Source organism: Dryobates pubescens, chromosome 11 (assembly GCF_014839835.1).
Source record: "Dryobates pubescens isolate bDryPub1 chromosome 11, bDryPub1.pri, whole genome shotgun sequence".
NCBI lineage: Eukaryota > Metazoa > Chordata > Aves > Piciformes > Picidae > Dryobates > Dryobates pubescens.
Window position 1 is genome coordinate 31,512,609 of NC_071622.1, and position 27,669 is coordinate 31,540,277.

The following is a 27,669-nucleotide window of genomic DNA, read 5'->3' on the forward strand; positions in this document are numbered from 1 at the left end:
CTTGCCTGGGAGAAGAGACCAACATCTGTCTGTCTACAACCTCCCTTCAGATAGTTGTAGAGAGTAATAAGGTCACCCCTGAGTCTCCTCTTCTCCAGGCTAAGCAACCCCAGCTCCCTCAGCCTCTCCTCGTAGGGCTTATGTTCCAAACCCCTCACCAACTTTGTTGCTCTTCTCTGGACTCGTTCCAGCAAGTCAACATCCTTCCTAAACTGAGGGGCCCAGAACTGGACCACCATTGCCCCTTGTCCTGTCATTGGGCATCACCCAGCATCCTCTTGGCTCTCACCTCTTGGCACTCACCCTGCACATCTTTATAAACATCAGTGAGGTCACCTCTCAGTCTCCTCGTCTCCAAGCTAAAGAGCCTCAGCTCCCTCAGCCTCTCCTCATAAGGAAGATGTTCCACTCCTTTCATCATTTCTGTGGCTCTGTGCTGGACTCTTCCAGTAGTTCCCTGAGGTCCTCCCTGAACTGAGGGCCCAGAACTGGACACAATGTTTGAGATGCAGCCTCAGCAGGACAGAGTGGAGGGGGAGGAGAACCTCTCTTGACCTCCTAGCCACAGCCCTTCTAATGCACCCCAGGATGCCATTGGCCTTCTTGGCACAAGAGCACATTGTTGGCTCATGGTCACCTTTCCATCCATAAGGACCCCCAGGTCCCTTTCCTCTTCACTGCTCTCCAACAGGTCAGTCCCCAGCCCATACCACTCCATGGGGTTGTTCTTTCCCATGTGCAAGACTCTACACTTGCCCTTGTTGAATTTCATTCCTCTTCTCCCTGCCCAGCTCTCCAGCCTATCTCAGTCTCACTGAATGGTAGCACAACACGATGCTGCTGTTGTCCAGCAATTTGCATTTGTACTTTCTTTATATGGAGTTGTTTTTTTTTTAAATTACTATTATTTTTAGGATATCCCTATAGATCTTGCAGCAGGGCTCCAAGGATGATTAGAGGATTGGAGCACTGCCTTATGAGGAGAGGCTGAGGGAGCTAAGGCTTTTTAGTCTGGAAAAGAGAAGACTGAGAGGGGATTGAATGTATGTTTATAAATATCTGAGGGCTGGGTGTCAGGAGGGAGGGGATAGGCTCTGCTCACTTGCACCCTGTGATAGGACAAGGGTAATGGACATAAACTACAGCACAGGAGGTTGCACCTCAATGTGAGGAGGAACTTCTTCACTGTGAGGGTCACAGAGCACTGGAACAGTCTCCCCAGAGAGGTTGTGGAGTCTCCTTCTCTTTAGACTTTCCAGACCCATCTGGATGTGTTCCTGTGTGGCCTGTGCTGGATTCTGTGGTCCTGCTCTGGCCAGGGGGGTTGGACTTGATGATCTCTTTGGGTCCCTTCCGAGCCCTGACATGCTGTGATCCTGTGGATGCAGCTACTGAAAAGAATCACTCTTTTTTATACCAATATTCTCTTTCTATTATTTTTTTTCAGTATATTTTCTGTGCAATACTGTAAATCTGATATTTTTTTTGTTCCTGATTTGAAGACCATGAACCTCTAAAGGCAGAGTTCTGTTCTTTTGTGTGTGTGTGCTCTGTTCGATGCATCAGACCCACAAAGTTGCATCTGAGCTTCTTGCTGTCATGTGTCAAGCAATGTGACTGACACCTGCCATGTGCTGTTTGCTCTCTCCTGGTTCCCCAGGGAAAAGCAGAGAGCAGACAGCTTTTCATTCAGGGGGGGCAGGGCCATGTTTCTTTAAAAACACAGAGACTGTTGCACTGTGCAGAGGTTACAGAGAGGTTAGATATGGCAAGATCAAGAAATTACTGCCTTGCAATTGGAGCTCTGCCCTTGGAAAGGTCTCTGTTTCAGGCATGCTTTCACAGCACACATGGCCTCTCTCAGCTCATCCTCTCTGCAGGCACTGGAGAGCAGAGGAGCTTCACAGGATAAATCCCTTCTATCAAGGAAGCCAAGCTCGTTACAGCATCACAGTACATTAGAGGTTAGAAGGGACCTCCAGAGATCATCCAGTCCAACCCCCTGCCAGAGCAGGATCACCTACACCAGATTACACAGGAACTCATCCAGGCAGGTCCTGAATGTCTCCAGAGAGGGAGACTCCACAACACCCCTGGGCAGCCTGTTCCAGTGTTCGGTCACCCTCACAGGGAAAACATTTTTCCTCCTGTTTCCATGGAACTTCCTATGCCATGGAACATCCTCTTGGCACTCACCCTGCACATCTTGATAAACATGAATGAGGTCACCTCTCAGTCTCCTCCTCTCCAAGCTAAAGAGCTCCAGCTCCTTCAGGCTCTCCTCATAAGGAAGATGTTCCACTCCCTTAATGATTTTTGTGACTCTGTGCTGGACTCTTCCAAGCAGTTCCTTGAGGTCCTTCTTGAACAGAGGGGCCCAGAACTGGACACAATATTTGAGATGCAGCCTCACCAGGGCAGAGCAAAGGGGGTCCATCTCCTCGACTGTCTAGCCCCTGGAGGACTTTCTGTCTCTATGGTCAAGACTTCCAGTGCTTAACCCCAAAACAATACTGTACAGCAAACAGAAGGCACAAGTAGCAGTAGAATGCAAAATTGTTTGGGTTGGAAAAGACCTCTGAGTTCATTGAGTCCAACCATCAGCCCCACATCACCATGGCCATTAAACCATGTCCCAAAGTGCCATGTCTACGAGACTTTTGCATGCCTTCAGGGATGGAGGTGTTAAGGTGCTCCAGAATGGAGTGTTAAGGGTAAGTCAGATGAAACCAGTTTGCTGTAGTTGAGGCTGCTGAGCAGATGCTCTGTGCTAGATGATGTTTGTGCAGCCTTGAAGGCCTCATGCTGCATCACTGCAGGACAGGGAAAGGATGCTGCAGGCTGTACCTGACCCTCCTCATCACCCTCTGTGTCAGTGGGGTGACAGCAAACACTGCCCTCAAGTGCTGGCAGGAGTGGTCACAGTCACAGTGACAGACCCACATCACAGGTAGTGGTCGTGTCCTCATAACAGGGCTGATCAACCTCTGCAACCACCAACATGCTTTTTGCCCTGTGCACCAGCTGTGCATCTCATTTCTTGACCTTTATCTCTGTTTTGATCCCCATTTTAAATTCTCTTACCACTGAGTGGCTGCTGTGAGCTGGAGCATTGGAAAGACCAACAAAACTGTGGCTTCTGTGTGCATCAGGCCTGTTTCCCATTTGCTGAACCCAAAGGCTGTGGAAAAGGTCCACCTGAGGACCAGAAGTCAGCCACAGCTCTAGTGCTGAGCATGCCAGGCTTCATTTGGTGTCACAGAATCATAGAATGATCAGGGTTGGAAGGGACCTCAAAGAAGAGGATAGGATAGGATAGGATAGGATAGGATAGGATAGGATAGGATAGGATAGGATAGGATAGGATAGAATAGACCAGGTTGGAAGAGACCTTCAAGGTCATTGTGTCCAACCCATCATCCAACACCATCTAATCAACTAAACCATGCAACTAAGCACCCCATCAAGTCTCCATCATCTAGTTTCAATCCCCCTGCCATGGGCAGGGGCACCCCACACTACATCAGGTTGCTCACAGCCACATCCAGCCTGGTCTTTAAAACCTCCAGGGATGAGGCTTCCACCACCTCCCTGGGTAACCTGTGCCAGTGTCTCACCACCCTCATGGGGAAGAACTTCTTCCTAACATCCAATCTGAATCTGCCCACTTCCAGTTTTGTTCCATCCCCCCTAGTCCTATCACTCCCTGGCACCCTAAAAAGTCCCTCCCCAGCTTTCCTGTAACCCCCTTCAGATAGTGGAAGGCCACAATAAGGTCTCCTCAGAGCTTTCTTCTCTTCAGACTGAACAGCCCCAACTCTATCAGTGTCACTGAACTGGTCTGATAACCTACTTTCTATCAAAGTAAACACTTGGCCTTAAACATACAAGCAATTATGGGCTATATTGCTAAAAAAAAAGAAGTATGGAGTTCAGTGTTTGTGGGCTCAGTGCTGTGCTGCAGAGGCAACCTTGCAGCTTGGACAGAGGGAAAAAAACCCTGAAATATGGCAAGGCTTCTAAATTATTTTTCTTGCCTGCTACAGTGCTTCAATGGGGCTGATCTTAACACATCTGAAGGAGCCACGTAGGGACCTTCATGGACTCCTCCTAAACAGCGCTTTGTCCTTGACAGTAAAAAGAAATGTTAGGTTTTTTAAAAGCAGGGATCGATAATGCTGCGTTTTCTGGCGGTTCTTGGTGCATGGCAGCAAGGCAAGGCGCAGCAAGCTGCTGGGTGCTGGAACAAGCGATCCTATCTCCCCCTCTGCTGGAAAACCACGATATGACCTCCGGGAAGAACAAGTGAGATGGGCAGGGAACCAGGCTGGGCGTGCTGCTCTTGGCCCTCCTGGGGACGGAATAACCACGTAAAAACTGAGATTAAATTCTTCCTGGCACAAGGTTGTGTCCTTTTATCTACTTTTCCTCGGTTTTGTGAGTTCTGAAGTTTGGTGTGGGGTTGGGTGTTTTTTTTCAGGCATACAGACCCTACTGCATTGTACCTAGGAGCAGATGTTTCCCTCGCTCTCTGTCCTGTCTCCTTCATCTGTGTTGTCCCACAAGTAGGTATGACAAGGGAAAATACCTTGTCAGATCATCCCCTAATCTAATGTTATGACACTGGGATAAAATTATCACCAATTGTGCCATGAAAAAAATAGCTGAATCATAACATCTTAACATGCTTTGGCTTGGAAAGATCCATCTAATTCAATCACTTCCCTGCCATGAGCAGGGACACCTTCCACTAGACGGGGTTGCTCCAGGCTCCATCCAGCCTGGCTTTGACCACTTGCAGGGATGGGGTATCCACAGTTTCTCTTGGCAACCTGTTCCAGAGTTTCACCACTATCATAGTAAAGAATTTCTTCTTTTAATCTAAATCTGTCCTCTGGGGTGCATCAAGAAAAGTGTGTCCAGCAGGTCCAGGGAGGTTCTTCTCCTTCTCTGGAGTGTTGTGTCCAGTTTTGGGCTCCTCAGTTCAACAGAGACAGAGACCTGCTGGAGAGAGTCTAACAGAGAGCCACATGGATGCTTAGGGCACTTGAGCATCTCCCCTGTGAAGAGATACTGAGCCCTGGGGCTGTTTAGTCTGGAGAAGGCTGAGAGGGGATCGGATCAATGTCTATAAATATCTGAAAGGTGAGTGTCAAGTGGAGGGGGCCAAGCTCTTTTTGTGGGTGTGCAGTAATAAGACAAGGAGCAATGGATACAAATTTGAACATAGAAGGTTTCACCTCAATGTGAGGATAAACTGCTTTACAGTGTGGGTGACAGAGCCCTGGAGGAGGCTGCCCAGAGAGGTTGTGGGGGTCTTCTTCTCTTGAGACTTTGAAAACTGCCTGAATGCATTCCTGTGCAAACTACCCCGTGTGACCCTGCTCTGGCAGGGAAGCTGGACTTGATGATCTCTGGAGGTCACTTGCAATCTCTAACTTTCTGTGATTCTGTGGTTCAGTTTAAATCCTGATACAGAGTCCTTCCCCATCCTGTAGGCCCCCTTTAACTTCTGAAAGGCCACTGTAAGGTCTCCCTGGAGCCTTCTCTTCATGCCAAACAACCCCAAAATCTAGTTATCGTCCAAAGAAAACTGGACTGTCCAAAAGTTACTCTGGTTTTCACCAATTGCACTGCTCCCTCTTTCTCAAAGTCTGGAAGATCGGGCATAAAGCATATCCCCAAGCTCTGCTGTTGTTTCTGGTCCCAAGTAATGCCTCTGTGAAAGCTAAAAACCAGCAAATCCCAAATCTGTTATGATATACCTATAACCTCTGACTAATCCCACCAGTCACTACGCAGCTGAAAAGAATGATGCAGGGAAAAGAACTCTGCAGACAGCTGTGCTTGCAGCCCTTTGGGGAGGTTCCTTCTTGCCTGGACCATTCTATGATTCTCTTCTACATCCAGGGGTGGTGACCCCACCACCTCCCTGGGCAGCCTGTTCCAGGGACTGACAACACTTTCAGCAAAGAAATTTTTCCTAATATCTAAGCTCAACCTGCCCTGGCACAACTTGAGATCACTTCCTCTCTTGTTACCTGGGAGAAGAGACCAACCCCCACCTCACTACAGCTTCCTTTCATGTAGTCACAGAGAGCCTTGCTCAGGCTTCCCCTTTGCTCCAGACTAAACATCCCCAGTCCCCCCATCCTCTCCTCATGAGACTCATCCTCTAGACCCAAATCATAAAATTTTACATTTTTCAGCAGGCTGAAATTGTTTGTTCTGGGGAGACGGTGCCTGCTTAGGAAATGTTTGGTTCTGTGCCTCTCAGTAGTGGTCTTTGGTTTTATTCAAGTCAAGGCTATGCCTGGGAACTCCTGTTCTGGGTCACTGCCTCTGACACACGAAGCCAGACCAAACTCCCAGCTCCTGCTCCAAACTGCTGCCAGTTTATTAGCGGTGGTGGACAAGGTGGTCATTGTGTTTTGTGGGACACCGCTGTTCGTGGCAGTTTGCAGCTTGGTGGGGACCAGCAGGAGGCTCCAGCAGTGTGGGGAGAGGTGGCGCAGGAGGAGAAGGGCTACTGATGGGATTACCTTCGTTCCCCGCAGCACTTCAGGGAGGGCATAGAGTCCTGGTTTGTTGTCTCCTGACTAGTTTCTCCAAGGAAATTGCGCCATGTGGTCCATTTAAAGGTGACAGCTCCAGCTCTTTATCATTAGGCACTCCCCAGGAAGGTCTGCAGCCGGAATAAAAAGTCAGCTCCCGCTTCTGCAGTGTTTGATCTGACAAGAGCACAACTACATCACAGCTCCACCACGCTCCCCGGGCAGTTACTACAGCGCAGCGCGATTTACGGCAGCGCCGGGGCTGCTGGGCAAGGGAGGTGAGGCGAGAGGGGTCCCACCAGGGCCAGCAATCACAAAATGCGTGTTTTAAAGAAACTTTTTTTGGCATGTTCTTTTTATTTTTAGAGCCCATCTAGGGGAATCTGCCCTGTGCTTTTCCACAGGACCACAGCTCTGAAGTCTCAACCTCCCGAGTCTCCAACAGTGCTTTAATTCACAGCCCACGCTCATACCACTGGGCGGGTCATAAATCCTCCCAGCTACCTGTACACAAAGCAGGCATTCATTTTCATCAGGCTGCAACTCCAGCCCTGGCTTGGGGGACTTCCCTGCCAACTCCCAGCTCGGCAGGACCCCCCCTTTCTTCTCTGAGACCACCAGGCAGCAGCAGGGCTTTTCATGTGGTGAGGAACGAGACTCCGGCTTCGAGTCATGTCTCCGACCAATTAGTCTTCTTTTTTTTCTTTGCCCCAATTTATTTTCCTGGAGGGTGGGTTTTTTTTCATCTCTCCTCAAGATTAACTTTGGAAATCAGGGTCAGGCTAGGCTGTGAGACCATTAGTCCCACTCCCAACAGATGCCTGGGGCAAGGCTTTCCTCAGTACCCATGGGCAGAAGGGGAATGTCCATCCGTAAGTCATGTATCACACCCGTTACTGTCAGCTCATTGGCCAGAAATCTGGAACACCTTCAGGCCATCACACAGGTTGCCACCAGATCCTGCACATCACAGACAGGCTTTGCCAAATCTCTTTCCCCCTAATCTCAAGGCCATCTATTTCTGGAGGGTGTCTTTTCCAGGCATGTCTTTGGGAATAATCATAGAATTGTAGAATGGTTTGGGTTGGAAAGGACATTTAAGATCATCTAGTTCCAACCCCTAGGAACACCTGCTAGACAAGGTTGCTCAAAGCCCCATCCCATCTGGCTTTGAACACTTTCAAGGATGGGGCATCCACGACTTCTTTGGACAACCATCCACTCCCTTCACAGTAAAGAATTTCTTCCTTACATCTAATGTACATTTCCCCTCCCTCTTCCAGTCTGAAACTGTGATCTCTCATCCTATCACTACACTCCAAGAGAAAGTCCTTCCCCATCTTCCCTATAGGCCCTCTTGAAGTGCTGGAAGGTGACTAAAAGGACATGATATATATGTGAAGTGTTCTGTCCTGGTGTGAGGGATTAGAGTAATTGGCCAGTGGAACGTGCTGCCCAGGGAGGTGGTGGAGTCACCATCCCTGGAGGTGTTCAAAAAAGGATTGGACATGACACTTGAAGCCATGGTTTAGTTGTCATGAGGTGTTAGGTAATAGGTTGGACTTGATGATCTCTGAGGTCTTTTCCAACCTGGTTGATGATTCTATGATTAGGGTCAGCTGGCCATGGGTGAGTATTGCCCAGGCTGCCAGTGGCTCCCTGCCCACCCAAGCCCTATCAATAGCCACTTCTGAACACCACCCAGCACCTGCGCTCTGTGCAGCAGCTGTGTCTGCTGGAAGGAAAAACATCAAGTGCTCCCACAGAGAAAGATGAAATAATATTTGATCAGTTATGGAGGAGAAAAATAAAGTCCTGGGGCTCTGAGCTCTCTTCTTGCCAAGTTAACCAGCCTTGCTTTTCCCAGGAGACGTGCTCTGTAAAAACATGGGCACCACGTTCGGACAGATCCTTTCAGGCTGTTCTCTAGGCCAGAAATATCCAGTAATGGGAAAAGGCTTGTTTGCCCTGGTTTAACTGGTCTGTCCTCAGGACTGAGATACAGCTCATTGTGAAAAGGAGCTGCCTCACCAGGGAATCTCTGTGGCTTGCAGTGGGGATGGCTGTTCTTGCTGGGTTCTGCTATCCAGAGATGAAGAAAACCCTTAGGTCCTCAGGGAAATGTCTGCTTTAATCACTCTCAGGTCTCTGGCTGTGGCTTGAGGAAGAGCCTGTTGCAGGCTGGGCTGATGCAGTGGAGTGAGTGTCACCCATGAGGAAACCTATGAAGAGATGGTTGCTGGGCATGGTGGGACTGCTGCGCTCACTTCGGCTTCACATTCCCCAGAAATGAGAAAGGACCTGAGAACTGCTATGTGGGTCCAGAGAAGGTGGTGAAGGTTCTAGAGAACAAGTCGTATGAGGCACAGCTAAGGGAACTGGGGTTGTTTAGCCTGGAGAAAAGGAGGCTGAGGAGAGACCTCCTGTTCTAGAGCTCCCTGAATGGAGGTTGTAACGAGGTGCAGGGTCGGTCTCTTCTCCCTTTTAACTAGTGATAGGATGAGAGGAAATGGCCTCAAGTAGCACTAGGGAAAGTTTAGGTTGGATACTGGAAGAAACTTCTTCGCTCAAAGGGTTCCCAAACACTGGAACAGGCTCCCCAGGGAGGTGGTTGAATCCCCATCTGTGGAGGTGTTTAAAAGATGCAGAAATGCAGTGCTGCAGGACATGGTTTAGAAGCAGAGTTGGTGGTCAGATAATGGCTGGACTCATAGAATCATAGAATTGTTAGGATTGGAAGGGACCTCAAGGATCATCCAGATCCAACCCCGCTGCCATGGGCAGGGACACCTCACACTACAGCAGGTTGCTCACAGCCACATCCAGCCTGGCCTTAAAAACCGCCAGGGATGGGACTCAATGATCTTAAAAGTTGTTTCCAACTGAAAGGATTGTGTGGCATGGACATGGGTGCTGCAGAGGCACCCATGCTGCACAGAGATGCCATTCTGTCGCTCCAAAAGACAAATCAAACACAGTGCTTCCCTTTCTGAGCCCAGCCAAAGCTTCCCGCAGTGTTGACGTTTACGGTTCAGGGAACTCATGAGTCAGATGAAGGAAGCCTGGTGGTGGGCAGGGCTCTGCTCTGGCCAGCTCAGCCCTGCCCAGGTGAAGCTCTCCCCGCCCCGGGGGCAGGCCCATACCTTGGTCCAGGTGTGGTTCTGGGCTTGTCCCCGCCTCACCTGACGACAGAGTGAGGAGCAGCTGTGGCAGGCACCAGCTAGAGGCAGGGACAAGGAACCATGCGGCCAGGCTGACCCACCGGAGCCAGCACGGAGCAGCGAAGGGATGGACGTGGTAACTGCTGGGGTTTTCATCTTCACCACAGCAAGGGGCTGCTCTGGCCCCTGTGCCCCTACCCTGCCCTGCTTGGCTTTCTGCTGCTGATTTAGTAGCTTGGGGCCGTTAGCTCCATGAAGTGCCGGGAGTGGTGTAACCGCAGGGGTGGTGCAGGCTCTCCTTGCTGCTTCTGCTTGGCATGGGGGCCGCAGAGGGACAGCACAGATCGAGGGGCTCCTAGCGCCTGGTTTCTTCTCCCCCGGCTCTGAGATGAGCTGCAGTTGCTGCCTTTTTAACCTAACAAACAGTAGATTTTATTTTGGTTTTCCCTGTTGCCTGGTTTCTTCTCCCCATGGCTCTGAGATGAGCTGCAGTTGGCTGCCTTTTAACCTAACAAAAAGGAGAGGTGGATTTCATTTTGGTTTTTCCCTGTGGTTTTGTTTTGCTGGCTGCAGCTGGTGGGTTAAGGAGTAGATGGTATCTGCAGCGTGTTCTTATCAGCGTGCCCAGGGTGCCCGGGCTCAGCTCCAGCCACCCTGCTGCAGGGCAGAGGGCAGCGCTGATTAAACATTCACCCGCGAGAGCTCCCCTGGAGGTCGAGATAAAGAGTGGATGAAACCAAAACCACTTCAGGAGGAGAACGTACAGTGCTTTCTCTGGGCTGTCCTGTGTGTCATGTCCCGAGTGGGGTTTCTCTCGTTATAGAAAAACAGATAACTAATGAGCAGGAAAGCTGCAGAGAGTTTGGATTCCTTTTGGTTAGTTGTTGGTGTCGGCACAAGCCTCCAGCTGCTGCTCTTTCTAATCATTGATCCTTATATTCCCAAACCAGTCTCTTAGTATCTTTACCATAGGCTTAAGCTGAGCTTTATTCTTGCTATTAGAATGATGTTAGAGGAGCGTTTTATTTCCAGGGAGAAAATATGGAAAGTTTAGCTGTCCCCTGACTCCATAACGCTCAGAGCTTTCCGGCCAGTGGAAGTTTGTTTCCTTTTTGCTCTCTTCCTCTCTCATCTTGCGTGGGCTTTTGCCAAATGTAGCATTATTCACAGGGAATTATTTGGCCAGATGTAGCTGCAATGAATATTGTGAGCTTTTGGCAATCCTTGTGATTTATTGGTGTCTTCTCCCTGCTTGTCAACTGGTCTGATTTTCAGGGGGGTGGGGGGTGGTGCCTCTCTCTGCTGTGCTGAGCCCTCCCTGGGCTGGTGGGGCACTGAGGCTGGGACATGACTTGTGTCCTGCCTGCCTGTGAGCCCATATTTAGGCTGAGTATCTCCCTGAGCTAGATTGAGGTGTGTGGATTGACTCAGAGAGTCACTCAGATGGGTCTGTGGTTTGAGAGAGTCCCAACTGAGGTGGAAAATCATCCCTGGAGAGACCAGGAAAACTCATTGCACCTCAGAGGGTTGTGCTAAGCTCAGCCCTCTGCAAAGAAGCAGCAGCTCAGGAGCTTTGTGAGGAGGGAGAGACTGTCCAACCAGGTGTGGGTGTGAAGGATGTGGACTTGAGTTTAACTCCATCCTCCAAGGTGATTCAGTGTGCTCAGCCAGGGGCTGTACATGACTCTCCTGCACCAGATCTGCTTGTGGCATCAGTACCAATATCACAGAATCATAGAATTGTTGAGGTTGGAAGAGACCTTGGAGGTCATCAAGTCCAACCTCTTGCCTAGGGCTCATGATCCTACCACCCAAGTTTGCAGGCTGCAAACTGGGGGAAACGATATTCTAGTGATGGACATCAAGCACAGATAACTTTCCAGTTAATTAGACAAATCATTTGAAGCTATCACAGGATGTTAGGGGTTGGAATGGGCCTCAGGAGGTTGGTCTCTTCTCCCAGGCAACCAGTGACAGAACGAGAGGGCACAATCTCAAGCTGTGCCAGGGGAGGTTTAGGCTGGATGTTAGGAAGAAATTCTTTACAGAAAGAGAGATTGGCCATTGGAATGTGCTGCCCAGGGAGGTGGTGGAGTCACCATCACAGGAGGTGTTTAAAAAAGAGACTGGCTGAGGCACTTAATGTTATGGTTTAGTTGATTAGATGGTGTTGGGTCATAGGTTGGACTTGATGATCTCGAAGGTCTTTTCCAGCCTGGTTAATTCTGTGATTCTGTGTGAGATAATCGAGTCTGCCCCCTATGCCAGAGCAGGACCATGTGCAGGTCACACAGGAACACATCCAGATGGGTCTGGAAAGTCTCCAGAGAAGGAGACTCTACAACCTCTCTGGGACCCTCCCAGTGAAGAAGTTCCCCCTCATGTTGAGGTGCAACTTCCTGTGCTGTAGTTTGTATCCATTACCCCTTGTCCTATCACAGGGACAAGAGGAAGAACAACTTGGTGGGGGGTGGAGAAAGGGAAGCTCGTATCCAACCCCTTTTAGTTAAAGGTAGTGCCAAGCTGACTGTCACAGCCAGTGCCAGGAAGAAGCCTGACTAAAAACCTGCTTTGGCAGGAGTCTGCCTCACCTGTGGTAAACTGAGACATGCAGGTAATTCTTTTCTGTTTTCTTTGCCTCTGCATGCACTGGTGGGGAACTGTAAAGAAAATCAGTCAGGAGTGGTGACCTCATCAATGTTTATAAAGATGTGCAGGGTGAGTGCCAAGAGGATGGAGCCAGGCTCTGCTCAGTGATGCCTAATGACAGCACAAGGGGCAATGGGTGGAAGTGGAGGCATAGGAAGTTCCATGGAAACAGGAGGACAAAAGTTTTTGCTGTGAAGATGACAGGGCACGGGAACAGGCTGTCCAGGGGGGTTGTGGAGTCTCCCTCTCTGGAGACATTCAAAACTCACCGGGATGTGTTCCTGTGTGATCTGGTATAGGTGATCCTGCTCTGGCAGGGGGTGTTGGACTGGATGATCTTTGGAGGTCCCTTCCAGCCCCTGAAATTCTATTATTCTGTAAACAGCACTGAACTCTGCACTGTTGCTGCAGCACGTGCTAAAGCTCGGTGCAATTGCATTCGGGCAGCTCACTGCTGTATTTCCTGTCTGGCATTGCTGGAGGCATTGGGTACATGTGGGATTATTTTAGTTTATTTATTCCCCCCCCCAAAAAAAAAACCAAAACCAAACCAAAAAAACCCCACCCTGATTCATCCTCCTTATGCTTTTGAGAACTCCCCTTCCCACCAGCTCGCCGCTGTCTGGGCAGCTCACACAGCATCACGCCGCTGACCGCTCCCTACAAGATAGAATTGGAGCAATTCAAAGCTGGGGTCCCCCAAGGGTTGGTTTCTTTACATCATGCACTGCCCTGTGAAAGTAATAAAGCCAGTGAAAGGGGTTATTCAAGAGAAATTGTCAGTGTTTAATAAATTGTGCAATTAAATGCAATAAGCCCTCAATATGCTATTCATCTGCTCTGCCTTAACACTTAAGGCCGGGGCTTTTTTTTCAGCATAACGAAGTTCTGTCCTAGATATTTTTTTCCAATTTCCTCATTAGACAGGTTCTCAGGAAGCCTTACAGTTCCTTGCACTGAACTAAGCTGCCAGAGTTGGTGTACCTAATGTAATCATGGCATATAAAAAGTTATAGAGCAGTTCAAGGACTTAAGTAGCTCATAAATTTTTCCTTCATATTTATTTTCTCCCCCCCGCCCCGTTCAGTTTGGGGATGAATTTAAGCCATGACACTGCAGGCCAAAAAAACTGTGGTCCCTGTTTTCCAGTGAGATGCTTGGGGACAAAGGCTTGGAACAAAATGTTCTTTAAGTGCTTTTTTTACATTGTGCAGTCAATGATTAGCTCTCTTTGTGCAACATCATATAAAACCTGGGGCCTGTCCAGGAGAGGAGTTGAGTGTTTTAGCCACTGTCCATCACCTGGGCTGGGAGAGTCTCTTGTTGTTCTTGTGTGCCACGTGTTTGGGTTGCATGTCCTCTGCTTTCTGGGGTGGGAAGAATGGTGAGGGGAGAAATCTGAAGGGAACTTTGAGCTGAACCAGCACCGTGGAAGAAGGAGGTTTTTGTGCCAGGTGTCATTTGGAGCCCGTCAAAGAGGATGCTTGGTGCTTCTCTTCCCATGGTCGAGTCATCTAGAGGAGGCAGGGGATGGGATGGGGATGTCTGGCAAAAGGCTGAGAAAGTTGGGGTTGTTCATCCTGAAGAAGAGAAAGTTACAGGGAGACTTTTTGGTGGCCTTTTAATACTTAAAGGGGGCCTATAAGAAAGATGGAGACAGAATTTTTAGCAGGGCCTATTGTGCCAGGACAAGGGGTGATGGTTTTACTCTAAAAGAGGGAAGATTTAGACTAGATTGAAGGAAGAAATTTTTTATAGTGAGGGCAGTGAAGCATTGACATAAATTGCCTGAAGAAGTGGTAGATGCTCCATCCCTGGACACACTCAAAATCAGGTTGAACGGGGCTCTGGGCAAGCTAGTCTAGTTCAAGTTGTCTCTGGTAACTGCAGGGAGCTTGGGCTAGATGACCTTTAAAGGTCCCTTCCAACCCAAACTATTCTCTGAGTCTATGATTCTCCAGCACTGGGTGATTTTGGGGAGCAGGATCCAGCTCCCCAGCAGGTTCCACTGGCTCTGCTTGGTTGTGTTTTCATGCTCTGGTCCTGTGCCTTTCCCCTGCCTCATCTCTGTTGCCCTTACTAGGAGTAATTTGAGAGCCTTTTGGGGGGATCCTTTGAATGAACCAATTCTTCTTTCCTGCTTTTAATTTTTTCTCCAGGCTCTGCATGTACATAGCAGCCAGGGTGGAGTCACTTTCTATCTAAAATGGTCATGATTGTATAAATTGTCTGTTGTCACCATCTGAAAGTGGATGTTTTGTGCTTTCCTCTCTTCTCCCCCTCAGGAAGGTGTGACTGATTTCAAAGCCCTGAGAGCAAAATTCCAGAATGACCCCAACTTGGCCAACAAGCTCATGCATCCATTTAGGAAGCCTGTGAGGATCCCACCAAAGCTGGACTCTGGAGAGGATGCTGTCTTCAGCCCTTTGCCCTTGAGTAAGAGAAAAGTAATAATACTAAACCCCAAGGATGAAGCTGCCCATCCAGCCTCCCAACACAAGCCTTTGGTGTGGCCTCGACCCGGGCTGGGCTACGTGAAGCTGCCGGGGCACGACGAAGAACCCAAAGGTAATGTCTCAGAGAAAGGGCTGACTCCTCCCAAGCAAGGTCTAGAGAAGCCTCTGCCATCCTATTGCACAGACCAGCAAGGATCAGCCCAAACATCTCCAGAGAGCCCTCTGCTCCCAGGTTCTTTCCACCACACCCTACAGATCTGGGAAAAGACTTCATCCCGTGGGGAGAAAGCGAGCGCAGTGTTCCCGACCCAGCGGGCAGCAAACTTGTATGTGCAACCCTGCCCTGAGCAGAGGCTAACGCATGCTCCAGCTGCATCAAGCAGCAGCAGGATGCAACTGTCTGGAAGCAAGCCCATGCTGGACTTGCCTGTCCAGAAGAAGGATGCTCTGCCCAGCAGCGGGCTGGTTCTTCCCCAAGCTCCCAGAGGACACAGGAGCTCTGACGGAGTTGCTGTTGAGAACATGGTGGCAACTGCAGCCTGCCAGCCAGGGTATGGTGCACCAAGAGAGCAATCTCAGCAGCAGAAAGGTATAGTAAGCTGTGCTCTTTACAAGGAGAATAGAGAGATGCATTTATATAGATGCATATTTTTGAATGTTAGGAAGAAGCTCTTCACTATGAGGGTGGTGGAACACTGGAACAGGCTGTGCAGGGAGGTAGAATAGGAATAGAATAGAATAGAATTAACCAGGTTGGAAGAAACCTTTGAGATCTTTGTGTCCAACCCATCACCCAACACCATCTAATCAGCCAAACCATGGCACCAAGCACTCTATCCAGTCTCTTCCTAAACACCTCCAGTGATGGTGGCTCCACCACCTCCCTGGGCAGCCCATTCCAATGGCCAATCTCTCTTTCTATGAAGAACTTCTTCCTAACATCCAGGCCTCATCCCTGGAGATGGTCAGGCTCAATAAGTCTCTGAGCAACCTGATCTAGTTAAAATGTCCCTGCTTACTGCAGGGGGGGTTGAATCAGATGACCTTTAAAGGACCCTTCCAACCCAATGCATTCTATGGTTCTATGAGCATATCTACATACTCTCCCAGGACAGTTGGAAAGAAAAGCTGTTACAAGTTGGGACCCTCAAAAAGAGGCCAAACTGGCCCATTGTAGTGTTCTCCTCTTTCCCTGGAGGTAAAACCCAGCCTTCAATCTGCTGCCCTGCTTGGCTAAGGGGAAGAGTTTCCCCCCTCCACTGTATTTTTTTTTTTCAAGGTCACTGAAAGAAATTGCCTAAATTTTGAGTGTAGGGTGAAAAGAACAGAGGAGTATCTTTGGTTTTGATCTGCTTTGACCTTTTTGCAGTTTTAAGGTAAATGTTGCTATGTGCTGCTTGGCTTTTCTGCAAGGAGAATTTAGTTCAAATTATAAAAACCCCACTCTGCACCTTCCCAGTTTTGCAAAAGGTCACATTTGAGCTTGGAGAGCATAATCCTCCTTGCAATATTTCTTCTAGTAACTGGTGCTAGGGAACTTGAATGCTGCTCACTTCCTCTTGCTGATGTCATGCCAAGTGCAGGGGCACTGAGAAGATGGAGTCTTTGTTTACCCTGGAAAGCTTTCCCTTGCAGGGCTGTATATTGGAAACAGCCATGGCACTAAATCCTGGCAGATTAAAATGTTCTGGGTGCAGCGGATTAGGGTAGTATTTTATAATCCAGAGGAAGGGAGCTGTCAAGAGCTGAGGCCCCAGTACAGTTAAACTTCACTGAAGCATGTTGCCCAGGAAGGTGGTGGAAGCCTCATCCCTGGAGGTTCTGAAGGCCAGGCTGGAGGTGGCTGTGAGCAACCTGATGTAGTGTGAGGTGTCCCTGCCCATGGCAGGGGGATTGGAACTGGCTGATCCTTGAAGTCCCTTCCAACCCTAACAATTCCATGATTCTCCAAAAGCTGTACAAATGGGCATTCCCATTTATTTTTCCATTCTGGGAGCATGGTAAGAGCCCCACTGTGTAGCTGGGATGCTGAAGCTGGGAGGAAGCAGAGCAAGCTCGGAAGGTCTGTATGACAACTCCTGATCCCACCTGGCTTTTTGCCTAATCGAGGGCTAATTGCTGCCTGTCCTTGTGCTTCTCTGGAGCAGGATCAGAGCATCCTCTGTGCCAACCTCAAGCAGCAAAACGTGCTCAGAGCCCCAGGAGCAAGCAGCCAAGGATTAAACCTCTCCCTTCAGCTGAATCCCTGGGTCCTGCCCCTGAGAAGCCAGCAAGACCCCAGAAGTTTGATCTCGGTGCTTTCCAGCATTCCATGCCTTTGGTCCACAGAGGATCTAAACCAAGTAAGACATTTCTGGTCTTTCTTTCCAAACCTCATCTGCAGAAAATTAATAACAGTAATAATAATTTGCTATTTATTGGCATCTCTAAGGCCACAATTCCAAATTCACAGAAATAAGACTTTAGGGAGAAGTCTGAGTGTTAGGAAGAAGTTCTTTACTGTGAGGGTGGTAGAACACTGGAACAGGTTGCCTCAGGGAGGTGGTGGAGGCCACATCCTTGAAGGCATTCAAAGTCAGGCTTGATCTGGTTGGGGATGTCCCTGTTTACTGCAGGGGGGATGGACTAGATGATCTTTGGAGGTCCTTTCCAAAGCTTTCTATGACTCTAAACTATTGTGTGTGGCCATCAGGAGCAGGGAAGTCATTCTGCCCTGTACTCAGCACTGGTTAGGCCACACCTTGAGTCCTGTGTCCAGTTCTGGGCCCCTCAGTTTAAGAAGGACATTGAGACTCTTGAACATGTCCAGAGAAGGGCAACGAGGCTGGGGAGAGGTCTCAAGCACAGCCCTGTGAGGAGAGGCTGAGGGAGCTGGGGTTGTTTAGCCTGGAGAAGAGGAGGCTCAGGGGAGACCTCATTGCTCTCTACAACTACCTGAAAGGAGGTTGTAGCCAGGACAGAGTTGGTCTCTTCTCCCAGGCAACCAGCACCAGAACAAGAAGACACAGTCTCAAGCTGTGCCAGGGGAAGTTTAGGCTTGAGGTGAGGAGAAGATTCTTCACAGAGAGAGTTGTTAGCCATTGGAATGTGCTGCCCAGGGATGTGGTGGAGTCACCATCCCTGGAGGTGTTCAAGAGGGGATTAGATGTGGCACTTGGTTTAGTAGTCATGAAGTCTTGGGTGACAGGTTGGACTTGATGATCTTTGAGGTCTCTTCCAACCTTATTGATTCTGTGATCTTCCTCACACAGTAAAACGAACCAAACAGTTTCAGTGAGGCTGTTTGGGTGGGTTTTTTTTTTCCCTTAATGTGGAAAAGGCACCTGAGTTTCCAGATTGGATGTCATCCCCCCCACAGACACCCACTTCCCTCCCAACAGCAGCATGTTGTGAGCAGTTTACATCTGGCCATAAAGCAGCAGCAGCAGCTGTGTACAGCAACAAACTGATCTTTATCACCCTGCCTCAATGGGAAATGCCTTCACTCTGCAGCACACAGCTGTGGGAAGGCACAATAAAATGGGTAGGAACTGGTCTGCTAATCCCTCCCCCCCTCTCCACACCCCCCTTCTGTTTTAAATACAACAGAGGGCTACGTGGTTACATGTTCCAACAGCAAGAAACGCAGAAGTTCATTTTCCCATCATAAAACTCTCTTGATGTTGCACAATGTAATATTTTGAACTTCTTATTAGGCTGGTAAATTGTGTTTGTTTTATAGATACAGGCTTAATTATAGCCAGATTTTTAGGCACAACTTTTGCTGAATTCAAAAGGAGTTCTTTTTTTTCCTTCTTTTTTGTTTTTAGGAAGGGCTCAGCTAAACCCTCTTTGGTTTTGCTGTGCCAGTGTTTATTCATAGAATAGGATAATTAAGGTTGGAAAAGACCTTCAAGATCATAGAATAGAATCACAGAATGGTCTGGGCTGGAAGGGACCTCCAAAGGTCATCTAGTCTGCCCTTCCCACAGTCAGCAGGGACACATCAGGTCATCAAGTACAACCATTAACCCCACTCTACCAAGTCCACCACTAAGCCATAATCCCAAATCTCACATTCTGCCCTGTACTCTGCACTGGTTAGGCCATACCTTGAGTACTGTGTCCAGTTCTGGGCTCCTCAGTTTAAGAAGGACATTGAGACACTTGAACGTGTCCAGAGAAGGGCAACGAGGCTGGGGAGAGGCCTTGAGCACAGCCCTCTTAGGAGAGGCTGAGGGAGCTGGGGTTGTTTAGCCTGGAGAAGAGGAGGCTCAGGGGAGACCTCATTGCTCTCTACAACTACCTGAAGGGAGGTTGTAGCCAGGAAGGGGTTGGTCTCTTCTCCCAGGCATCCAGAACAAGAGGACAAAGTCTCAAGCTGTGCAGGGGGAAGTTTAGGCTCGAGGTAAGGAGAAAGTTCTTCACTGAGAGGGTCATTAGCCATTGGAATGTGCTGCCCAGGGAGGTGGTGGAGTCACCATCCCTGGAGGTGTTCAAAAAAGGATTGGACATGACACTTGAAGCCATGGTCTAGTCATGAGGTCTGTGGTGACAGGTTGGACTCGATGATCTTTGAGGTCTCTTCCAACCTTGGTGATTCTGTGATTCTGTGATCCATGTGGCTCCTAAATATGTCCATGGATGGTGACTCAAGCACCTCCCTGGGCAGCCTGTTCCAATGCCAGACAACCCTCCCAGTGAAAAACTTTTTCCTGATGTCCAGCCTGAACCTCCCCTGGTACAGTTTGAGGCCATTTCCTCACGTTCTGTCAGTAGTTACTTGGGAGAAGAATTGCTATTTGGTCTGCCCTTGCCTTGATAAGAGGGATAAGAGGGAAGTTTTCAATGACTCTCTTCTCTAACCTACTTGCCTTTTCTAAATGTATCAGGAGGAAACTCATTGTATTTATATGTCACTGGTGCTGTTCCTTCTCAATACTGCTCAACTACTGATCTCTGGACCCACGAAATGACGACATTGGCACAGCCACCTCCTCTGGTTCTGTTGGCAATCTGATTTCATGCCTGCCTTTGTGTGGCCTCAAAGAAGGGCTGTCCCTTTCACACCTCCCCGCGGCTGCAGCTGGTGGTCTGTAGGAGAGCAGTCAGGCTTGCCTCCTGTGATAGTTTTAGGCTATGCCTTTAAAATTTTTCACAGATCTTGAACAGAAAGTAGTAAATCACTATTGGGGGTAAAAAGGAAAGCAGAGATAATTCTAAACAATCCCATTGGAAGAGATAAGGGACTAAAACTAGTTGTCCCAAACCAATTCTCTCTTCTCACTTCTTGGCTCTGGCAGAGATGCTAACTTGCTTCTGCTCGACCTTGGCTGCAGTGTTTTGGTATTAACTTCTCTGCTTCTGTCTCTTCTCCCTTTTGTACAGGGGAGTAGGAGGGGACAGAGAAGGAGAAGCTAGTAGCTTCTCCTGGCCTTTGACCAGGGGTTGTCCTGTGCTGTTTATCAATCATAAATACCTGTAGATATTGTAAATGCTGGATATTTTGAACACATTCATTCCATTCCCTTGTAGATTGTAGTTTTGCTTGTAAATACAGCTTTCATTTGCTTCCATACTGAGCTGGCCTGGCAAATATACTGTTGGGGGTGGGGTGGTGAATTTCAACCCACCACACCTTCAAATGTTAATCCTCTCTCTGTGTGTTTGTGTGCAGCTGCTGCTGAAGAGGATTACTTGACCCCTGAAAGGTAAGTGTGTGGCAAGGCAACGTGTGTCTTGTGGGTGAGTGTGAGGAGCATCCTGTGATGCTGAAGCATCCTTGTGCAGTCTGGAGGGACCTTCCAGCTCCTGGAGGCAGTGAATTGCTCCAAGGGTTCACAGAATTTCAGGGGCTGGAAGGGACCTCAAAAGCTCATCCAGTGCAACCCCCCACCAGAGCAGGATCACCTACACCAGATTACACAAGAATGCACGCAGGCAAGTTTTGAGTATCTCCAGAGAGGGTTCTGTGAACCTACATGGGAAGCTCAAAGCTGCTTGGGATGTCTTCCTCCTAAAGTTTCATCTCTGTTTTCTTCTCCATGCCATATTTTTTGGTCTGGGTATTTTAAGCAGCATGGAAAACCCTCTACATATTTGTCATTGGGTCTGATTTAGATGGCTGGAGAGAGAACGCTGCTGGTGCTTTGGTGGAAAAGATCACTCAGCACCTGTGTGCTTTTTGCTTCCTGTTTTCCCCATACTCAAGCTGGTGTTTTTAGAGAAGAGGTGCTTTTGAGAACTGTTGCTGAAACAAAGCCCTGGTGTAATCAGCAGGTGTTGGGGTGGTGTTGGGGTGGGTCTTTGCCAGCAGCGGGAGGAGCTTGCCCTCCCGAGTGTTTGTGCAGCCAGCACAAGAGCCACCCCCATCCCAGGACTTCAGCTGTCTTCAGATGCTGAAGTGAGATTTTTATTGAGTGGTGATGCAAACTCCCTGCAGGACATGAGTTGATCAGTTCAGCTTCTAATACCAGGGATATCTGAAATGGCTCAGACATCTTAGACACAATTCTTCCTTGTGTGTTTGAGGGCAATCCTGGCTTTTTCTGGTATGCCTCTGGCTTGTTGCGTAGTGGTCCTGGTTCTGTGCCTGGCCTTTAAAACCTCCAGGGATGAGGCTTCCACCACCTCCCTGGGCAACCTGTGCCAGTGTCTCACCACCCTTATGGGGAAGAACTTCTTCCTAACATCCAATCTGAATCTGTCCACTTCTAGTTTTGTTCCATTCCCCCTAGCCCTGTCATTACCTGACGCCCTCAAAGAACAGCAAAAGTGGAGAAAAAAATATTCATGTGCATGTTTTGGTTTAGCTGCATGAACACACTGCTGTGAAAATGGGAAACAGCATGGCTGAAACAAGTGGGGGGGAAAAAAAGAAAAGGAAAAAGAGATGAATTCTCAAAATACTTCCTGTGCCCAAACAATTAACTCTGGCAGCTCTCCACGCAGCAAGTTGTGCTTTTCACATCATGAGGTGGTCCTGCCAGGTGCTGCCTGGGGTTCTGCTTAACTTTTAACCTGTACTTGTCAGAAAAGAGCTGGGAGAAAAAAAATAATTAAACCAGCAGCAATAACAACAAAACCCTAAAAACCTCTAAAAAACAAAAAAACAAGATAAAAAGCCCTTAGAAGGGACCCCCTAGAAAAGCCAAAAAAACATTTAAAAGGCCTAAAAGGCCCTAACCCCCCCACCCTTTAAAAGCCCTAACCCCAGCCCTAAAAAAAAACCTTTAAAAGCCCCAAACCCAGCCCTAAAAAAAACCCCTTAAAAGCCCCAAACCCAGCCCTAAAAAAAGCCCTTTAAAAGCCCCAAACCCCAGCCCTAAAAAAAAACACCCTTAAAAGCCCCAAACCCAGCCCTAAACAAACCCCCTTAAAAGCCCCAAACCCAGCCCTAAAAAAACCCCTTTAAAAGCCCCAAACCCCAGCCCTAAAAAAAAAAACCCTTAAAAGCCCTAAACCCAGCCCTAAACACACCCCTTTAAAAGCCCTAAACCCAGCCCTAAACACACCCCTTTAAAAGCCCTAAACCCAGCCCTAAACACACCTCTTTAAAAGCCCTAAACCCAGCCCTAAAAAAAAAACCCTTAAAAGCCCTAACCCCCCCCTTTAAAAGCCCTAAAAAAACACCCCTTTAAAAGCCCCCCAGCCCTCCCAAAACCCCTACCCCCCAAATAACCTAAAAAAAACCAACCCAAAAATAAAATACAAAGCAAAACTGAACAAAAAAAGCTAACCTAACCCCCCCCCCTAAAAGAAACCTAAAGACCCTGAAAAAAAACCAACTAAAAAAACCCCAAACAAAACAAGAAGAGCCCTAAAAAAAAACCAAAACAAAACAAAGAAACAAAACCCCTAAAAAACCACCCAAAACCACCCAAAAACCCCAGCCAAACAAACAAACACCACCCCCACCACCACCCCCCCCCCCAAAACTCCCAAGCTGTCATGCACCACAAGGAAGCTGTCTTGGTAATATATTGCAGCAAGATTAGCTGCCTTGCTCTAATAGCTGTGAAATGGGCTTTGCAATAGGTCACTTGTTAAATATTAGCCATGGGGTAAGTGGGGAAATGAATGAACTCCCAAAGTAACAGCAAAACCATGGGGGTTTGGGAACAGAAATTCCCCTCCTTGAAGCCTCACCTATGAGCCTGGTCTCTTAGAAACCCTGACGTGGTTGCTTGGGTCAGCTAAGCTTGAGCTCTGATTCCTTGTTTAGGGATAAACACTCTGGTGCCAGGCAGGGATCCATTGGCCCAGCTCTGGTGCAGCACTGTGGTGTGTAGGAATGGCTGTATGGTGTCCAGCTAAGCTCCCAGGATGAGACTGTATCCAGTGGCTAAGCTGGGAGAGTGGAAGGTCAGGGGATTTCCAGGACTTCCTCAAACAGTGGCACCAGGGACTAAATGACAGCTTGCAGCATGAATGCAACCTAGAATCACAGAATTGTAAGGGTTGGAAGGGACCTCAAGGATCAGCCAGTTCCAACCCCGCTGCCATGGGCAGGGACACCTCACACTACAGCAGGTTGCTCACAGCCACATCCAGCCTGGCCTGAAAAACCTCCAGGGATGAGGCTTCCACCACCTCCCTGGGCAACCTCTTCCAGGGTCTCACCACCCTCATGGGGAAGAACTTCCTAACATCCAATCTCAATCTATCCATTTCTATTTCTTTCCATTCCCCCTAGTCCTATCCCTACCTGACACCCTAAAAACTCCTTCCCCAGCTTTCTGGAAGGCCACAAGAAGGTCTCCTTGGAGCCTTCTCTTCTCCAGACTGAACAGCCACAACTCCCTCAGTCTGTCTCCATAGGAGAGGAGCTCCAGCCCTCTGCTCATCCTCGTGGCCCTTCCCTGGACACCTTCAGCACCTCCAGATCCTTCCTGTACTAGGGGCACCAGAACTGGACACAATATTCCAGGTGGGGTCTCACCAGAATGGAGCAGAGTAGAGGGGGAGAATCACCTCCCTCGACCTGCTGACCACACTTCTATTGATGCAGCCCAGGATCTGGTTGCCTCTCTGGGCTGCAAGTGCACATTGAGAGCTCATGTTGAGCTTCTCCTCCACCCGCACTCCTAAGTCCTTTTCTTCAGGGCTGCTCTCAAGCCAGTCCCTGCCCAGCTTATATTGGTGCCTGGGATTGCCCTGACCCAGATGCAGGACCTTGCACTTGGTCTTGTTGAGCCTCATGAGCCTGGCTTGGGTTCAGCTCTCCAGCCTGTCAAGGTCCCTCTGGATGGATCCCTTCCTTCCAGCCTGTCAGCAGCCCCACACAGCTTGGTGTCATCAGCAAACTTGCTGAGGGTGCACTCAGTGCCATTGTCCATGTCACCAACATGCTTGTGTGCATTCCCTTCAGTAGGACCTGCATGCCCAAACAAGCTGTGGGACCAGCAAGCTGGCAGGCACTCCCCTGTGCTTGGGGAGCATGCAGGGGGCTGGGACAGCTTTTGGTGTTAGCCCAAGGTTCTGCCTGACATTTGGAGTCTCTTCTCGCTCTGATTTCATTACTGTTAACATGCATCTAGAGTTTCTTGTTCCTCCTGTTCTGGTTTGCAACAACTACTTAATCCTTACTCTGTTGACACTGAGTTGTGACAGTAGAGTGATTCAAGGAAAACCAAACCCTCCCTGAGGTTTATTACTGTTAAAAGATGGAAATTCTCTCTGTAACTCTTCCTGGTGTTTTTTCACCACCCTAGCTCATCCCCCACGTGTGCTACAAGCTGCATCTTGACTTTGGCTGCTAAAAGCTCTGCTGCCATGGGTGTAGGGGAAGCCACGAGAGCCTTGCTGAGTGCTTTGGGAAGGCCTGGACTTCTCTCTGCACCTATTCCCAAATGATGCTGATATAAATCTCCAAAGGAGGAAATAAGAAAAGGAAAATGAGGAGATGGGGACTGTCCTGGGAAATCCAGTCTTTGAGACTGTGTGGTGCTGGGGCTGAGATCACAGCTTGCCTCCTCCCATGACTGCCACTTGTCACTTGTTGTCTCAGCATGGAATGTGTGGCCTGATAAGCTCAGGAGTGGGCCCTTTAAATATGCCTTCTGACACCTCTGATTTTTCCCTTCCTGTTTCCTTAAGTGAGAACCAGCAGGGCAGAGTGCAGCTGGGTTGAGTTTCTTGTTGAAGGAGCTGTGGTAGGTTTCAAAAGTGCTGCACTCTGGCATCCTTGAATTTTTTTGGTCTGCTTCTGCTTGAGGGGTCACTGCAGGCAGAAGACCATAATGTCAGTATGAAGTCCCCTCATGTGCTTGGTGCTGCCTGTCCTCTCAAAGGAGAAGCAATGGGAGTGTAGAATTGGGGTGAAGCTCAGCTGAGTCCTGCATCAGGCACAGGTCCCCTCTCCTTCCAAGGAATTCCTGATTTCACTTTGCTTTCTCACAGATTCAGTGTCAAAGCACCTGAATTCCTTGTCCTTAAGCTAAAATATTTTTTTCAGACTTCTAAAAGGGTCAGAAAAAATTCAATCTCTTCTTTTTTTTCCCCTTCATCTTCTCAGTGCTCAGCTTGAAGAACAGCAGAATGATGAAGAAACCCCCATGTACCTGAATCAGTGTGAGGACACCACGACCTTGTGTGTCATTGGAGGTACTTTGCCAGGCAAGATTGCCTGGTTAATTACAAGCTATGTGGGATAAAGCCTTGGGAAAAAGAAAGAATGCAGTTTATTCAAGTTGAGAAAAGCAGCTGTGCATTGATCCAGGTGACTGAAGATCACACAAACATTCAGGTTGGAACAGACCCTCAGGATCACCAAGTCCAACCCAGAATCCTACTCTACAAGGGTCACCCCTAAACCATAGCCCCAAGCACCACATCCAAACCACCTTTAAACACATCCAAGCTTGGTGACTCAACCACCTCCCTGGGCAGCTCATTCCAATCCCTGACCACTCTTTTGTGGAAAAATGCTTTCTGGTGTCCAGTCTCCAGTCTAAACCTGCTCTGGTGCAGCTTGAGGCCATTCCCTCTTCTTCTATCACTAATTACCTGTGAGAAGGGAACAGCATCAACCTCTCTGCAACGTCCTTTCAGGTAGTTGTAGAGAGCCATGAGGTCTCCCCTCAGCTTCCTCTGTTTCACACTAACCATCCCCAGCTCCTTTGGTTGCTCTTCATCAGCTTTGTTCTCCAGGCCCTTCCCCAGCTTCCTTGCCCTCCTCTGCACTGGCTCCAGCACCTCCACATCTCTCTTGTGTTGAGGTGCCCAAAACTGGACACAACACTCAAGGTGTGGCCTCACCAGAGCTGAGTACAAGGGGAGAGGATGACTGTTTGTACTGTCTCCCTGTGTACTGGCAGTGTATGAGGGCTCTGGGGCACAGACAAAGCAGAAGTTAGTATTTTGGTGTTGCAGTGGGGAAAAGTCATGTGGTGCTACCCATGTAGAAGAGAAAGAAAAGAATATAGTGAGGCAAACCTCAGCATCTTCTTGGGAACAGAAGGGTACAGGGTACAACACTTTTCTATCACCATCACTGCTTCCTTCCCAGTACAATTATCTCTATCAGAGTTGCCACTGCTCTGCTTTTATGGTTTTCAGAGTTGCCTCTTTTTTGGGGGTGGGGAGATTAGCTTCTGCTTTTTGTATTGGTTGGAACAGGAGCCAAGCAACTTCCTTCGGGGGGGATCTGCCACAGACCCCTTAGATTTATCCTGGGCCTATGAAAACTGTGGCCAGTCAAGCTTGATGCTGCAGTCTGCTCAATGGAAATAGCAAATTGAATGACCCTGGGCAGTAGGATGTGGCGAATGTACCATGGTGAATGTGTGCCTGGATGCTGAGCATGTGGACTCAAGCTGGGTTTTGCAATTTAAAGTGCAATAACTTTTTTAACATGGACTAAACAAGTAATGTGTGCTCACAAATATCTTTTCTAGCACCCAAGACAGAGCCTCAAGAACATGAGGTGAGTCCATCACAGCCAGTTTTGACCTTCCAGGCTTGACTGTGCCATACATAACGAGGCTTTCCTATCCTAAACATCCCAAACATCTGATTTCCTCATCTGCTGAGTATTTCTTTGTGTGTGTTTTCTGTGAAGAGTCACAAAAACTAAATCAGAAATTGCAGAGGGGACATGAGAACTGGGGAGGTTTCCAAACTCCCTAGGGCAGAGAGGCAGCACCCCTGACTTCTGCTGCAAACACGTAAGTGGTAACACCATCTGGACATTGGTGGTAGACCAAGTAAATGTCAAGCATCAATATCAAGACCATGAATTCTTGGAAGGGAAAGATCCACTGAATTCTTCTTGGAAGCTCTTGCCAAAGGCAAGTTGCTGGTGGTAATCCCTCTGTGAAGGCAGGAGAGCAAAACTGAGCCAGGCTCCTTGTCATGGCAGCACACTTCAGGTTTTGGCTGATAAATGAGGGCAACTGTTGTCGGCATGGCCATAGAGGTTTTCATCCCCTGCTGCAGGGATCTCTCTGTTGCAAACTACAGCTTGACTCTTCATTTTACCCTGATTGCAAAGGGGGTGGCAGTGGAGATATCCTGCAGTGGAGGGAGGGGAGGACAGCCTGCAGTGGGGGGAGGATGGTGCGTTGCACCCTTCAGGAATTGCTGCAGTTGTCCCTAAGAAAGCCCTGCTTGGCTGCATGGCCAAGCCCAGCAGGTAGGTGGGCTGAAAGAACATGTCACCTTGTGCCAGAGAGTGAGCATGTGCTGGGTGTCAGTTCTGGCTCCCCTAAAAAAGGGCAAACTACTTCTTGGAAAACAACAAACTCCACTGTCAAGTCCTGACTTGCAAAGCAATCAAGTTGTCCAGGAAGCAGCACTGGTTTCCAGATGCACTGATCTGTGCATGATTTGCAGAGAGGTTCTCTGGCTTGGCTCTAGTCTTATTTTGTG

General features: G+C 48.7%; 1 protein-coding gene across 1 annotated transcript in view; it reads left to right on the plus strand.

The window, feature by feature from the left end:
• The first annotated feature begins 2,630 nt into the window (after positions 1–2,630).
• The window catches only part of FYB2 (FYN binding protein 2), a 38,521-nt gene continuing 13,482 nt past the window's right edge, over positions 2,631–27,669 (plus strand). The window contains 8 exon segments of the mRNA XM_054164972.1: positions 2,631–2,714; positions 9,590–9,772; positions 9,774–9,851; positions 14,650–15,409; positions 16,965–17,162; positions 20,477–20,510; positions 25,316–25,404; positions 26,697–26,725. Of these exon segments, the coding sequence (XP_054020947.1) occupies positions 2,631–2,714; positions 9,590–9,772; positions 9,774–9,851; positions 14,650–15,409; positions 16,965–17,162; positions 20,477–20,510; positions 25,316–25,404; positions 26,697–26,725 (1,455 nt within the window).